The sequence below is a fragment of the Mustela erminea genome, chromosome 1, assembly GCF_009829155.1.
Source record: "Mustela erminea isolate mMusErm1 chromosome 1, mMusErm1.Pri, whole genome shotgun sequence".
In the NCBI taxonomy this organism is placed as follows: domain Eukaryota; kingdom Metazoa; phylum Chordata; class Mammalia; order Carnivora; family Mustelidae; genus Mustela; species Mustela erminea.
In genome coordinates, this window is record NC_045614.1 from 18,504,244 (window position 1) to 18,519,469 (window position 15,226).

A 15,226-nucleotide genomic window follows, 5' to 3' on the forward strand; every position below is an offset into this window, starting at 1 on the left:
TCTCAGATAACACGTCGGGCCGCTGTGTTGAGGTTCCTAAAAGTGGCACAAGAGTAAGCACACTGACTGTCCGGATGCTCTTTGACCGTGGGGCACCCAGATGTGGCGAGACTCCTCCCAGCACTGACATTCCGCTGTAGTGTCCAAGCTGTCCAGACATATTGGAAGTCTGCGGGGCTCCAGGTGTGGCAAGACTCCATTTGGCCGCCCCCTAATCTGGCAACCTTCAGGGCTGTCCAGATACACCATGGCTCTGAGAGGCACTAGGCTGTGATATGACACCACCTGGCAGTGACCCCACAGGGCGGTGGCCGGGTGCCCCATGCCCCAATGTAGTGCCGTCCTGCTCTGCCGCCACCTTCCAGGTCTCCTGATCCAGGGTGGCCCCATCATTGCGACCCCCACTCTCCAGCTCAGCGGCGGCCAACCTGGGCCAGGATGCGAGCATTGGTGGCAGCCCGCTCCCTCAAAGCTCTGGCCCGAGCCTGCTCCAGTAAGATCTGCAGGAGGCCAATGGGGACATCCAGTGAGAGGGTGATGCGGGGACCCGGGCGGGGGCCGGGGCTGGGGTAGCCCCAAGCACTGGAGGGGCCTGCGGTGCTGGCTGAGGTGCTCTCCGAGGTCACGAGGTGGGGAGTGGCCTGGGAAGTGTTCTGGAAGGCTGGGAGAGGGGTCGCAGGGACAAGCAGGGCCCTGCCCCACGTCAGGACCATCAGCACCAGCAGAGTCCACCTGGTCATCATGTGGTCAGGCTGCGAGGAAAAAAGAGGCTCAGGGCAGGGGCTCTGGGCAGCCATGGCACATGGATGAAGACAGATGGGGAAAGCAGACAGACAGGAAGACCCAGGGAAAGAGACAGAGATTAGAGAGGCCGGGCAAGGAAGGGAGAGAGATAGAAGAGACAGAGATGAAAGGACTAGACAGCCAGAGTGAGACTGAGGAAATCAAGACAGAGCTAGGCAGAGCAGGGGCCACGGAGATAAAGAGAGCACAGCTAGATCTAGATGTAGAGATAGAGATACTCTTGGGGAGGGGAACAGGAAAAGGGAGAAAGGAGAGGGAGGAGACAAACCAGAATAGAGGGAGACTGGAAGAAAAACATGATACAAATAGGGATGCGGGGGCACCTGGGTGGCTCAGTCAGTTCGACCTTCGGCTCAGGTCATGATCCAGGAGTCCTGGGATCGAGTCCCTCGTTGAGCTCCCTGCTCAGCAGGGAGTCTGCTTCTCCCTCCCCCTTCGCCCCTCCCCCTGCCCGTGCACACATATTCTCTCTCAAACAAATAAATAAAATCTTTTTTTTTTTTTTATAGATTTTATTTATTTATTTGACAGAGAGAAATCACAAGTAGATGGAGAGGCAGGCAGAGAGAGAGAGAGGGAAGCAGGCTCCCTGCTGAGCAGAGAGCCCGATGCGGGGCTCGATCCCAGGACCCTGAGATCATGACCTGAGCCGAAGGCAGCGGCTTAACCCACTGAGCCACCCAGGCGCCCCCAAATAAATAAAATCTTAAAAAAAAAAAAAATAGGGATGCAGAGACACAGAGAGAACACAGAAGGGCAAAAGGGGAGCCTGAGTTCTGAGGGAGCCACAGATCCAGGACAGGGAAGAGCAGGAAGGGGGTCTTCAAGCCTGAGACTCCAAGGCCCCCTCAGGTCCAGAGACCTCCACTAGCCCAAATCCCAGATCCACTCAGCCCCCAAGGCCCTGCCCATCCCACCCAGAGCCACCCCAGTCCTACCAGCAGCAGCCTCCTCCAGGACAAGGTGGGGCCAACGGGGCTGCCCGTGGCTGGGGCCAGGCTGTGCGGTGCTGTGGTCCGGCCCTCTGCCTCCATCACGGCCCATTTATCTCTCTCAGCCCCCTGAGGTAGGAGCTGGGGCATGGCGTCTGGCAAGAAGCAGCCCCCCACCTCTGACTCATCCCTTCCTGGGGGACCGTGAGGACGTGTCCTCAATCCCCACTTGGTTTACGCCTTTCTGGGGACAAGTTGGGGACTGAGGGTCACAGGACAGAGGCCAGGGCCAGACAGAGTAACTGTGCACCCATGCAGGATAGTACTGACCTTCCAGGGCAAACCTGACCCCTGCCACCCCCATCTCCCCAAAGAGTCACAACAGGAGCCTTTTAAAACAGCAGCTTTAATGCCCCCCCCCCCCAAATCAGCACCATGTCATCATAGGCCTGGGTCAAGGGGCGGGTCAGATGCAGTCACATCAGCTCCCTGCCCACAGCCACCCCCACACTGAGTCATCTGCTGGGGAGGCAGGAGCCACAATGGGGGTTTGTCCACAGGGGGGAAGGCTAGACCCACGGACCAAGTCACTGAAATAACGGACACGCTCATGCACGCTCATGTGCACACAGGCCTCTAGCACCAAGGGGAGGGACAGCAGGACTCCTCCAGGGGACGCTGAGTCTCAGCTGGTCATCTAGGCCTCAGCTCCGGGCAGCACCTAGGGGGGTGGTGTGATGTGGCAAGTGGGGAGCTACCTTCAGCCATCTGGCCTCACCCAGCACATAGGCCCCAGAGAGCCACCGGGCAAAGGATTGGTGGGGCAGCTAGGGGCACGACAGGGGTGGGGTCTGACCTCACAGAGGGGATCCTCACTCAGGTCCCTGGAGGAGGGAGCATGGAGGGGGCCCCACAGCGAGGGTTCTCAGTTCAGCTCCTTGGTCTGGGGATCTGTCCCAGGCCCCCCATCAGAGGGGGCTCCTGACCTGAGACCCTGACCAGGACCTGATCTAGGTGGGCTCAGTGTCCCAGGTGGAGGGGTAAGCCCATACCTGTTCCCTGGTTCTGGACCACGCGGGGCGGGCAGCGGCGCTCACAGGCCTCACGGGTCCCGAAACGGTTGGCATTCCCTCCACAGCCGCCATAGACAAAGGGGTGACAAGCCTCTGTGCCACCTGCCGCCACCCGATGGTACCAGCGCAGGGTGTAGGCCGTACAGGTGCCCTCGTCCAGCGGAAGCAAGCAGGGGTCTAAGGCCAGTGGGGGTCAGGGGGTCAGCAGCGCCGGAGGCCGTCAGAGAGGGACTGGGGTCTATCGCCTGTCCCCAAACCCTTCCGGGCCGGCCCCCACTCTCACCGGCGCCGGCCGGAGCAGCTTCCGGGTCCTGGTACTCCTCCACAGAGTACTCAGAGTATTCGTACTCGTCGTCCTCAGGGGGCACCTGACCTGCACAAGAGGGTGAGGGGTCCTGGGAGCGAGGCCGCCACAGGGCCACATTCATGCTGCCCAACCCTAGCCCTGGGGGCAGGGTGGGCAGCCCAGGTCTCCCACACATGTGCCGAGTCTGCGCTCTGCCCTCTGTGCTGCCCCATGCACGCGGCATTGCCCTGCATGCAGGAGCAACGCTGCATGGGTCTGCGCCCCCACCACCGTGCACCGTGCACCGGGCCCTCCACCCCCCATCCAGCTGTCCTCACCTTCCTCCTCCGCATGAGAAACCCGGAGCACGGGCACGGCGTGGAGCTGGGGGCCTGCAGTGTCGGCAGCATAGCTATGGAGGGGTCCTGGAGCAAGGAGCAAGGGCCTTGGGGTCATAATGGTGGCCACCCAGCCAAGCCCCTGCTGAGTGGACCCAGGTGATGGGCCCAGGAGGGTCTGGGATGAGCAAAGTTCCGGGAGCCGAAGATCCCAGAAAATGACTCACGTGATCCAGATGCGATGAACTGGCCCTGGCAGGCTGCAGAGGGCAGAGGAGGGCAGGGACAGAGATAAGAACAGAGAGCAGGAGACAAAGATGGAACAGCGACAGGGACAGAGACAGAGGGACACAGCCAGGGAGGCAGAGTTGGACAGAGAAGGACCGCAGGAGAGAGGGACAGAGAGACCGATGGAGGGAGAGAAAGAACGGGTGGGAAACACAGAGAGAGGGAGGGGGACAGAGAGAGAGAGAGTCAGAAACCGCGGGGCGTGGAGAAGGTACGGGAGCAGTCAGACAGACGGACCGGAGCAGACAGAGCTTCACTCTCTGACGCCCAGCGGGCTGCTCCCACCTCCACCCTCTATGCACCGCCACACCGGGCTGCTAGGGACCCTATGGGAAAGTCCTGTCCGGAAGCACAGGCGTCCTTCTGCCTTTCTATCCATTTCTGTCCATCTCCTTGACTGCTCCAGCCCCCTAAGTTCTGGGGACCCTGCCTGCCCCAGTCTAGGGGAGCTGGGATGGAGTAGGAACGGGACCCAGGAGGCTCTGGGCTGGGCCGCACTCACCGCAATGCTGACTCATCTCCTGACGCACCAAGCCTCGGATGTCACCCTCCTAGGAGCACAAGACCACAGGGGATCATGAGGCACCCATGGATCACGGGAGAGACAGGAGGCCCATGATCCAGGGAGCATGGAGAGGCAGCCCTGAGTCACAGGCCCAGGCCCAGGGGGTCCTGGGTGCAGGAGGTGGGGCCCAGGCCACCCAGGCCTACACTTACCGTCAACGCGGCTTCTCCCTTCTCCCCGCGGGGGCCGGGGGGCCCTGGCCGCCCCTGTGCACAATGGATGGGACCTGGCTGTGACCTCTGATCTTAAGGACGCCAGAGGTCACCCTGGTCTCCAGCCCTATGCCCAGGAATCCCCACTCACCTGCTCTCCTCTCTCTCCAGGGATCCCAGGGGCTCCAGGGGCACCCACCACTCTCTCTCCAGGGGGACCTCGCTCACCCTATCAGACGCAAGGATCAAGAGACCAGTCAGAGACAGCAGAAGTCAGAAGTCGGGGAGGTTCAGGGGTCAGGAGTCAGACTCAGAGCTCTTTACCTTCTGGCCCTGAAGTCCTTCCGGGCCTTTGGGACCAACACTGCCCGGTGGCCCAGGAGGACCACTAGAGCCATCACCGCCCCGAGGACCTGGGAAGCCTCCAGTTCCTGGGGGCCCCTGTGGAGAGACAGGTCAGAGTCAGGGATCAAAGCCCCCAAAGATGGAAGCACTTCCAGAAAGTACAATCTCCTTAGCTTACCATAACCTTGGTCTTAACTTACCCGCTCCCCTTTCTCGCCCTGGTCACCCTTGGGTCCCAGCTGCCCATCAAAGCCTCGATCACCCTGGGGATGGAAAGAAGCATGAGAGACCATCTGCCTTGACCTCCTCAGCTCAACAGCCGCAAGCCCCTTGACCCAATGGCCACAATCTTCCATGCCCCAAGCACCCGTGACCCTACCCTCCCAGGACCCTCAGTCTGCCGCACTCCCCATGACCCCAACTTTACTATCATACCCCTTGTCCTAATTTCACCTATTTTCTTTATATGGACGCTCCAGCCTCCCCTACTGCCCCCTAGCCCTGATACACATCTCCTCACCGTCACCTCTCATCCCTTCATCCTAAATCCCCACTGTGACCCCAACCTAAACCTCAAGACCAACCTCACTCTACGCCCCCCAATGTCTCAACTCTCTACAACCCTTTTGACATGAAACCCCCATCACCCTACTATGATCTTCCCTGCCCCATTCTGACCCCCTTACAACCACTGTTGAGAGACCCCATACCTTGGGACCGATCAGGCCCTCCTTCCCAGGGGCCCCTGCCTGGCCCGGCACCCCTGGCTCCCCCTAGAAAAGAGAAAACATGAGCTGGGCCCTGGCCCACCCATCCTCTTCCCATCCCGGGTGCCCCTACACTCACCATATCTCCCTTGCGTCCTGCCAGCCCAGGGCGGCCTGGGGTACCAGGTTCTCCCTGTAGGCATCAGGTGGAGGGGTCAGACGTAAGCCCAGGCCCCGCAGCCACCCACATCCCCATCACTTCTATACCTTATCTCCCTTTTCTCCATCAAGGCCACAGGCTCCCTTTACCCCTCGTTCACCCTGTGGGGAAGAAGCACATGGAAAAGTCACTTCCAGATAGATCACCTGGTCATCCCTGATCACATAACCACTTTTCAAATTGGCCTCGGACACTCTAACCTCTGACCTTCCAACCCCTAACCTGATACCCCACATCTGATCCCAGATATCTGACCTCTGACCCCAGATACCTTGCCCTCCAACATCAACCCCCCCGCCCCGGCCAGGAAAACACCTCGGCCCCCCTTCCCACCTTGAGACCCCGGGGACCCATGAAGCCAATATCTCCTTTGTCTCCCCGGACACCAGGAGCTCCATCCTTTCCTGGGGATCCCTGGTGAGGAGAGGGGTCAATATGAAGTCAAAGAACTAGGGGGGATCCAGAGGAATCATTCTGGATGAGAGGAACAGAGAAGGTCACGGGGTGAGAGTTACTGCCGGAGGCCAGAGCTGCTGCACGGGCAGGGCTTCCCGAGGGCAGGGGTCACCATGTGGGATCATCACAGCAGTTACTGTAAAGGTAGGGGCCCCCAGGCAGCATGAGGACACCATGAGAGCACCAGTCACTGTAAGGTCAAAGGCCAGCACATGAGGACAGGGACCCTGTGGGGTAGAGCATCTCTGTGGGAGCGTGGGCGACTTACCGGGTCACCCGGGCTCCCTGCAATGCCAGGCTCACCCTGTGGGAAGCACAGATAGGGGAGGGCAGTCCTTCAGTGTGACTGTATCCCATGACTCACGGGGACTCCCAGGCTGCACACAGATCCTATGTGAACACACATGCGGCCAACAGCAAAGGAGACTGGAAACCCTCCCAACGATCAGAGGACACCCACAAGACAGATGTGTGTGATGGGTGGTTCTGGGTCTATGCTTGGGGTGGGGCTGACCTTGGGTCCCGTAAGTCCACGAGCTCCCAGCAATCCGGCTGAACCCTTGTCACCAGGCTCTCCTTTGGTGCCCTGTGAGTGTGACCGGGAGAAGGGCACAATCAGGACCAGACCAGGCTGGGGGTTTGGAGTATGACAGGAACCTGCCAGGTGAGGGGAGCTATAGCCAGAGCTGCTCCCACCCACTGCCCCCAGCGGGGCTCAGTTCTCAGCCCGGACTCTCAGATCTGGGTCCCTCCCTCCTGCCACGGGGTCCAAACCCACCTGGAGTGTCCCTGACCCCCGAGAAGTTCCTTGTCTGTTCCCAGAGGGCCTCTCCTTGAGCTACGTTCCACAGAGCTCCCTGGTGAACTCACATGGAGGCCCTCAACCCCTCCGGAGAGCCCCCATCCTCTCAGCCACCCCACAGCATCGCTACAGCCTCCTGAACCCCCTTTCCTCTAACCCTTCCCCCAAAGCCCCCTATCCTCCCCTCTTATCCTCACAGACCCTCAACAGAGCCCCCACAGCCCATAGAAACCCTCTCCTGACCCCACACAGAGTACCCCACCCTCTTCCCTGTACCTTCTCTCCAGGGTTCCCACTGTCTCCACGAGGTCCTTTGTCACCATCTATGCCTGGAAGCCCTCGGTCACCCTGCGTCGGGGGTCAGAAGTCAGGGTCAGGGGCTGGAGGGTCCTCACCATCTGAGCTTCGGATCCCCTGGCCCAGCCCCCCGGGAAGCCCCGCCCACACCAAAGAGAGACCCAGTTTGGACATGGGCCAGATCTACTCACCATGTCCCCCTTGGCACCCCGTGGCCCTGGGGGCCCTACAGCCATGGCTGCGTCACCCTGAGTGGACAGGGGGCTGTCAGAGGGGTCCAGAGCACCCTGAGTCGCTGCCTCTGCCCTCCCCTGTGCCCACACTCACCTTGTCACCCTTTAGCCCTGAGGCTCCGGCGTCACCCTGTTGGGTGAAAAGTGTGAATCTCTCCAAAGCAGAGGGGTTCCAAGTCCTGAATTACAAGATCTAGCCCCACCCCCGCTCACCCCAGGGGCTCTTCCCCCCTGTCCTTACCTTCTCCCCACGCTCGCCCCGGCTGCCCGGGGGCCCCTGTATGAGAAGACAACAGTGAGCTAAGAGAATTCAGGGACATTAGAGGAGAGACAGCTAAGGGGGCAGGGGTAAGGCCCAGGGGACCCAGGGGATAGGAGAGATAAAGGCCCAGAGAGTACATAAAAGTGTCAGAAGGCTACAGAAATGTGTTCCAAGGGCACAGAGGGTACAGGCAGGGGACAGAAGGCACACCGCTGGCGCTTTCCCCAAGGGGACCCACCATGAGTCCTCGGGGTCCCTCCAGGCCGGGCCGGCCATCTTCACCCTGGAAGATGACATTAAGTTCATTGACTCAGAAGTTGGAAATCAGAAGTGAGAGCTGTGCTAAAGGGAGCCGTGGCTGCAGAGTGGGACATACATACCCGGACACCTGGTTCCCCACGCTCGCCACGGGCCCCGGGCAGACCTGCTCCAGGGTCTCCCTGGAGAACAAGAGGGTACCGGGGATATCCAAAGGGAATCAGTGGGGGACAGAGGGGGACAGACAGGGTGATGGGGGTCAGTAGAGGTGGGAGGGGGTGACAGGGGTCAGTGGAGGTTGTAGGGGTGACAGAGGTCAGTGGAGGCAGGAGGGGTGGCGGGGGCCAGTGGAGGTTGCAGGAGGTGATGGGGGTCAGTGAAGGCGGGAGGGGGTGATGGGGGTCAGTGTAGTTTGTAGGGGTGACAGGTCAGTGAGTTTGGGGGTGATGGGGGTTAGTGGAAGCAGGAGAGGAGGATGGGGTCCAGTGGAGGCAGGAGGGGTGATGTGGGTCAGTGGAGGTTGCAGGGGTGATGGGGGTCAGCAGAGGTATAGGGGTTGATGGATACAGGGGAGCCAGCAGCCTTGTCCCATCTACCTTGTCTCCTTTGAGTCCAGAGGCCCCGGGCACTCCCTGCGGGCAGAATAAGGTGAAGGTTCTGTGCCCCTCAAAGGCACACACACACACACACACACACACACACACACACCCAGCCATGCAGTGTGTCCCGGTCCCCATGTGCACAGATCCCAACCCACAGGAATCAGACACATAGAATGCTGGGGCTCTTCTACTCACCGTTGACCCTGGTGGTCCAGGTGGCCCTAAGGGACCTGGGGCTCCCTCTCGCCCAGGGAGACCTGCCAGACCCTACCGGAACAATGAAGGAAAGCAGCAGAGGGTGACTTGGGGACCTTCCTCCCCCTTGGCCCCTCCAAGACTGGGAGCCCCCGAGCAGGGCCTGGGCCCCCTTCTCCTCACCTGCTCACCCACTACCAGATTCAGAGGTCCTGAACTCATCAAGTCCCCACAAGCTGCTCCCAGCATGCTTACCCGCTCTCCACTGGGTCCTGGCTGACCCATCTCTCCTCGAGGGCCTGTCTGACCAGGGAATCCGACAACACCAGGAGCACCGGGGGGGCCGGGAGGGCCCACATCTCCCTGGAACAGAGACAGCAGAGGGAGGCGTGGTCCCCACAGGGCTCCTTTCCAGAACTAGCCCCCGAACGCAGTCTTCTTCACCCTTCCAGCGCGTTCCCTGCCCACTGCCCACCACTGGAGATGGGGCATCAACTTACCTTCAGACCTAGAGGACCAGCTGGCCCAGGGGGGCCCTGGACCCCCACTCCTGGGTCACCCTTCAAGGGAGAGAAGGGTCATATCAGGCCCAGGGAGTCTCAGGAACATGACCTCCACCAGAACACTACAGGGTACACGTACCTTATTACCCTTGAGTCCAGGAGCCCCTTTTTGACCCTAAAATAGTGAAATAAACAGCACTTAGGAGGAGGAACATGAATCCAGAGCTGAGACGTGGCCCAAGAATATTCCCAGGGCCGCTTAGATGTGCTCCTGGAGACACAGGACTCAGACATGTACACAAGGACTGACTCACAGGAGCTCAGAGGTGACCATGGTGAGGGCACAGAGGGCAGCTCAGCTGTGGGCACAGATACAGGGGAGTTTGGGCGTGACTATAGACATGTAGTGCTCACACAGGACCAGGGGCTTGGGGACCTCAGATGTGAGCACGGATGGGACATCCGAGGAACACGCCAGCGCAGGAACTCAGAGCCACCCCAGCGCAGGGAGCTGAGAGCCAGAACTCCAGGGCTGGGGGACCCGGGAAGCATAAGCAGGTGGCCAAGGAGAAGCCCCCGCAGGACACAGCACTGAGCCTGGGGGCAGCGGATAGGAACCACACACGTGCGCTCAGACACACCAAGGAGCAGGAGACCGGAAACAGGCACCAGGAAGCAAAGATGGCACCCCCACCCCCCTACCCTGGGAGCGTGGAACCCAAGAGAATTGATCCCTGTGTGCCCCCAGGAGCAGGATCCTGAATGCTGGAAGGTGCACAGGCCTGGGAATGCAGCCCCAGGTCCACAACTGCACTCCTCCCAAGCTCAGACTTGCCCAGACGCCAGACTCACATCTTCCCCAGGGTCTCCAGGCTCCCCTGCACGGCCAGCTTCACCCTGCATAGAAAGGGTGGTAAGCGGGTCTAGCCACCTGACCTGGCCCCCCTCAACCTAGTGCTCTGGCCCTTGGGCTGGGCCCAGCTCACCTTCTCACCCCGAGGCCCTGGCAGTCCTCGGTCACCTTTGGCCCCCTGTAGAGAAGGGACAGGAAACAACATGGGCACTGGGGTCACTGATAGAGGATACTCAAGGAAGGAGCAGGGTCAAATGCAACCCTTATTACGGAAGCCGAGGGTCACATGGATGGGTGAACAATGCTGTTGGAGGCTCGACACTCACCGGTTCTCCTACCAGGTCTCCTGCGAAGCCTCCAGGCGCTCCCTGATAAGGGACATGGGTCAGGCAGATGCCTCGGCCTCCAGCACTTGGCCCCTCCCCCAGGCCTCCCCCACACTCACCTTCTCTCCCTTTGCTCCAGGGAGCCCGACCACAGCCTGCGGAGAATGCCCAGTGAGTTACCTCCTCCCCTGCCTTCTCCCCGGCCCCATATGCCATCCCGGATGGGAGGCTGGCACTAGACGTGGTGAGGCACAGAGATCGGGGTCAGTCAGGGTCAGGATCACCTGTCCAGGAGCCCCCATGGGTCCAGGCTCTCCTTTAGGTCCAACAGGGCCGGGCAGACCTGGTGACCCCTGTGACAGAGCAGAGAGAAGGACTCAGGGCCTCCCCCCGCAACCCTGGTCCTGGGGCCCTGCTCTTCTCACCCTCCCCGCATAGGCACCCGTCACACGCCTGAAGCGAACCTCCCCCTGGAACACACACCGGCACGCCAGGCGCTCCTCTGTCCCCATCTTTTCCGCCGGCACCATCACGACCGGGGGCTCCCGGCTTTCCTGTCTCCCCCTGCGAAGGAGGAGCTCTGTCAGGGGCCTGCCTGCCAACTCGTGACCCCTGGAGCCCGGCCTCGACCCCCAGGACTCACCACTTGTCCGGGCAAACCTGGCGCCCCCTGAGGACCCTGAGGGAGACAAGTCAGATGTGAGGGGGACAGGGGAGAACGTGGGACTCAGAGGGCAGGACACGGTGTCCCTGCAGGGACCTCACTCACCACCAAGCCTGAAGGTCCAGGAGGGCCGGGAAGTCCCACGGCTCCAGTGGGTCCAGGCAGACCCTGGGCGAAGAAGGAGTTCAGAGCGAGGCCTATGCACCCAGCTTCCCGTGGCTCTCACCCATGACCGGGGCCACTCACCCGTCCTGGTGGTCCCGTCTCTCCGGGCTCCCCCTGCCAAAAACCCAGAGAACACATCACCCACAGAACGATAAGAGGCTCCTCAGTCCCTGTCCATGAGCAAAGGCCCCAGGGAGAGGACAACGTGGTGCTCAGCCCCACTGCAGGGCGACAACATCCCTGGTGTGGAGCCAGCTCCGATGACCCGCCTCTTCCTGTCAGCCACACACCCGCACACACCCGTACTCACCTTCAGGCCAGAAGGACCCTGGGGTCCTGCGGGACCAGCAAGGCCCTAGAAAAAAGTAATAAGACCAGGGGACAGGGTCAGAGTTATCCGTCCCGGCTTGGGGAGTCACACAGACGAGGCCAGGCGCATCAGTGGGGACCAACGCCCAACCCACCCCACCCCACCCCACCAGGCCGTGCTCTCCTGTGACTCACCGGGGCACCGGGCGGCCCAGGGTCTCCATGGCCACCCTGTTGGAGAGAGAAGGAGTCCGATGGGGGGGAGCCAGTGCCAGCCCACCAGGGAAACTCAGGGAGTACATCCCTTGTGGGATGGGGTAGGAGGGAGACAGGAGCAGGGGAGGATGCAAGGGTACTTACCGCTGGGCCAGGGGTCCCCCTCGGACCTTGCAAACCCTGGATAGAGAAGGGGGCTGCTGAGCCTCACTCTGGGTCCCACCTTCTGGAGCCCACCTGTAGGCTGCCACCTTCCCCCCAAGGTGTAGATCACCCCACACCTCGCACCCAAGGATATTCCTCAGGGATAATACACACTGGCCTACACACACACACACACACACACACACACAATGTCACACGTCTGCACTCACGCCCAGGCTCGTGGGCACGACGCCCCTGTCACTAGTGACATGTGCCCAGAGCAGCCAGCACATGGCACAGAGCAGCTGTCCCCAGGAGCCCAGGCCAGGCTGCACCCCACCACCACCACCACTTACCGGCTTCCCTTCGGGTCCAGCCACCCCACGCTCTCCCGGTAGGCCCTGGAGAGAACAGATTTAAGGCCCCACGGTCCCTCTTCATTTCCCCATCCCGCACTCCCCCAGACAGTCCCAGGCAGTGCAGACTCCAGGCCAGACTGCACTGCAAGAGACTGGGGCTGGCACGGGCCAGGCTGGCGGAGGGGTTGGAGGGGGGCTGGGCTATGGCGCAGACTCACCAGGTTGCCATCAAGACCCCTCTGTCCAGGCTCTCCCCGGTCTCCCTTGAGGCCCGGCATACCCTGCAAGAAGAAAGGCAGGTCCTGAGCCCCTAGTCACTACAGTGCACCCACGCACAGGCCACCCCTCGTGGGCTCCCTTAAAGGAACCAAAAGCACGGTGTGGGGTGGGGGGGGCAGGCCTCACCCGGTCTCCCTTGGGGCCCCGGTCGCCATCGCTGCCTGGCTCCCCCTGTAAGGATGACACATCAAGCTAGGCCCTGGTGCCAGGGCAGAGGGCGAGCCCCCAACTGATCCCACACACTGACCTTGGCGCCCTTGAATCCAGGGGGTCCTTGCATTCCAGAGAGTCCTGGCCCTGGCTCCTCCCCAACCACCTACACATTCAAGGTCACAAGGGAGAGAGGCATCTGTCCCAGAGTCATGGAGGGGTCATCCCTGCTCGCAGGATCCCACAGTGGTTTGGGGCAGGGACGCCACATGGAGCTTCTGGGGCCCGAGTTAATGGTGGCCTCGTGGTACCCAGAGTCACAGGCCTAGGGCAGGGCCGGGCTGATCACCTTGGGGCCAGGGGGCCCAGGAGGTCCAGGGAGGCCAGGAGGGCCGTCTCTCCCCTGCGGAGAAGAAGGAAATGGCCGGGCTGTCCCAGCACAGCGCCCAGGCAGTCCCGCCACGGAAGCCTCCTCAGCTCACCTGTTCTCCGCGTTCTCCTTTCTCTCCCCGCTCTCCCTGAGATGCAAACGTCGGAGCCGGGTCAGGGGGCGCCCAGCTCCTCCTGGGCCCACATCCCCAGCCCTCCTTGGCTAGCCTCACTCACCCTCTCTCCTGGCCTCCCTGCCTCCCCCGGGCCCCCAGCCCGGCCTGGGAGCCCAGGAATGCCAGGCTTCCCCGGCTCCCCAGCAAGGCCGGGAGGTCCGGGGGGGGCCCCTTTCTCCAAGGGCTAGGCCTGGTGGCCCCTGAGGGCCAGGGTCTCCACGATCTCCCTTCAGGCCGCGTTCTCCAGAGAAGCCGGTGGGGCCCTGGGTGAACAGAAGAGTGACTGTGTGGCCAGCTGCGCGATGATGCCGTCCCCGGGGCGCCCCCGCCAACCCGTGGACACACACACCTCCTTGCCGGGGGGCCCCCGCTCGCCTGGCTCCCCCTTAGGGCCACGGCGCCGCTCCGAAATGGGCAGGAAGCTGCCGGAGCTCTCATTCCAAGTCTCCGTGATCTCCCGCAGGGTAGATGTCTGAGTGATGGCAAGGGCTTGGGGAAACAGGGCCTGACCCTGCAGCCACCCAGGTTCCCCCCGCTCGGCCATGTGGGCACCACTAGCTCCGTGGGGCTCCCCATGAGTCCCCACTCCCCAGCCCCCAAACAACCTACCTTGATGCCAATCGTTTCCAGCAACCGCTCCACATTCTGGGGACAGAAGCTGGGGTGAGGGGCGGCCCTCAGAGAAACTTCCATACCTTCTTCCCCAGGCCTCTGGCCCACAGGATTCTTTAGCACTGGTGCAGGTGACACGGGGCTCTAGAAGCCCCTCCCTGGCGTGTCCCCATTGCCCGGCACCCCGAATGTTGGCTGTGGGAACCCCAGGAGGGCAGGGGACTGAGCGCACGGCACAGAACCCGTGGGGCCTCATGGCAAGAGGGAGCGGGGAGGGGCGGCTCCCTCACGCCTGCAGCTTCGAGTCAAGGACCGGGTCCTGAGGCTTCACTCACCCCTATGCTCCCGGGATCTCCTCTCAGGCCGCGCTCTCCAGGGAGGCCCTGGAAACACCAAGAGACAAGCTGCTGGACCCAGTTTCTGGGGGAAGTGTGTGTGCCTAGCTGTGAGCTTCAGCTGCCTAGACACATAAAAAAGGTAGGGACCTCACCTGTTCCCCTTTGGGTCCAGTCTCCCCACGGTCACCCTGAGAAGGAAGAATGATCAGGTGGGAGAAATGCCCCAACTTTGCTTAGCCTTCACGATGCCCCTGACCCACCATACGCACCATATGCACCACACTCACCTTGGGGCCTGCGTTTCCTGGGACCCCAGGAAAACCCTGAGATAGGACAGAACACAAAGCGGTCACACAGGATCATGGCATCCCGGGAGGGTGTCTGGCGGGAGCATAATGGCCCCTGTCACTCCCAAGTCCTGGAACTCCCCTCCTGGTACTCACCTGCCCAGAGGGGCCCATCTGCCCTGGGAGGCCTGGGGGGCCCTGGAGTCCCGGGCTACCAGGAGCGCCACGCTCACCCTTGGGACCATCGCGACCCTGTGGAGGACACAGCCAACATCAGGACCCCGAGACCCTGGGGTCTGCAAGACACTGCAGAGTCGGGATCTGGGGTCAGATTGCAGAAGAATCCAGCACTCACCTCTCTCCCAGGGGCGCCCGAATCTCCCCTCTCTCCCTGAGGAAGACAAGAGCGCTTTACACAGGGCCCTAACCTGGGGCCAAATCAGACTCCAAGTGAGAGGCTTTACCTTCCTCCCATCTTCTCCAGGGTCTCCAGGTTCTCCCTGTGGGCAGAAGATTCACATCAGCCCCCAAATTCACTTTCATTGCTGTCTGGCTGCAAGACACTGGCATGGTGGGCCTCAGGTGACCATATGTCTGGGCCGGTAGTTCCAAGCCTCCGTGTGGCTCAGAGCAGGGCCTGTGACCATCTGAGTGCACTGTG

General features: G+C 61.6%; 2 protein-coding genes across 2 annotated transcripts in view; both read right to left on the minus strand.

Moving 5' to 3' along the window:
• Window positions 1-413: 413 nt before the first annotated feature.
• Window positions 414-743, minus strand: UCN2 (urocortin 2). The gene has a single exon (XM_032361067.1). It carries the CDS (start codon window positions 741-743, stop codon window positions 414-416), a length of 330 nt encoding a protein of 109 aa, XP_032216958.1.
• Window positions 744-2,123: 1,380 nt separating this feature from the next.
• The window catches only part of COL7A1 (collagen type VII alpha 1 chain), a 31,350-nt gene continuing 18,247 nt past the window's right edge, over window positions 2,124-15,226 (minus strand). The window contains 55 exon segments of the mRNA XM_032318878.1: window positions 2,124-2,457; window positions 2,789-2,986; window positions 3,093-3,182; window positions 3,434-3,520; window positions 3,661-3,693; window positions 4,224-4,272; window positions 4,439-4,492; window positions 4,590-4,667; window positions 4,763-4,879; window positions 4,984-5,046; window positions 5,494-5,556; window positions 5,630-5,683; window positions 5,758-5,811; window positions 6,044-6,124; window positions 6,435-6,470; window positions 6,681-6,752; window positions 7,245-7,316; window positions 7,457-7,513; window positions 7,593-7,628; window positions 7,740-7,775; window positions 7,999-8,043; window positions 8,141-8,200; window positions 8,615-8,650; window positions 8,816-8,887; window positions 9,071-9,178; window positions 9,316-9,375; window positions 9,458-9,493; window positions 10,171-10,215; window positions 10,305-10,349; window positions 10,498-10,539; window positions 10,617-10,652; window positions 10,782-10,850; window positions 10,981-11,061; window positions 11,141-11,176; window positions 11,267-11,329; window positions 11,408-11,440; window positions 11,637-11,681; window positions 11,831-11,866; window positions 11,996-12,031; window positions 12,352-12,396; window positions 12,573-12,635; window positions 12,760-12,804; window positions 12,881-12,949; window positions 13,133-13,186; window positions 13,266-13,301; window positions 13,390-13,494; window positions 13,496-13,591; window positions 13,678-13,800; window positions 13,938-13,973; window positions 14,276-14,323; window positions 14,431-14,466; window positions 14,566-14,601; window positions 14,722-14,817; window positions 14,921-14,956; window positions 15,030-15,065. Of these exon segments, the coding sequence (XP_032174769.1) occupies window positions 2,441-2,457; window positions 2,789-2,986; window positions 3,093-3,182; window positions 3,434-3,520; window positions 3,661-3,693; window positions 4,224-4,272; window positions 4,439-4,492; window positions 4,590-4,667; window positions 4,763-4,879; window positions 4,984-5,046; window positions 5,494-5,556; window positions 5,630-5,683; window positions 5,758-5,811; window positions 6,044-6,124; window positions 6,435-6,470; window positions 6,681-6,752; window positions 7,245-7,316; window positions 7,457-7,513; window positions 7,593-7,628; window positions 7,740-7,775; window positions 7,999-8,043; window positions 8,141-8,200; window positions 8,615-8,650; window positions 8,816-8,887; window positions 9,071-9,178; window positions 9,316-9,375; window positions 9,458-9,493; window positions 10,171-10,215; window positions 10,305-10,349; window positions 10,498-10,539; window positions 10,617-10,652; window positions 10,782-10,850; window positions 10,981-11,061; window positions 11,141-11,176; window positions 11,267-11,329; window positions 11,408-11,440; window positions 11,637-11,681; window positions 11,831-11,866; window positions 11,996-12,031; window positions 12,352-12,396; window positions 12,573-12,635; window positions 12,760-12,804; window positions 12,881-12,949; window positions 13,133-13,186; window positions 13,266-13,301; window positions 13,390-13,494; window positions 13,496-13,591; window positions 13,678-13,800; window positions 13,938-13,973; window positions 14,276-14,323; window positions 14,431-14,466; window positions 14,566-14,601; window positions 14,722-14,817; window positions 14,921-14,956; window positions 15,030-15,065 (3,291 nt within the window). The 3' untranslated portion in view covers window positions 2,124-2,440.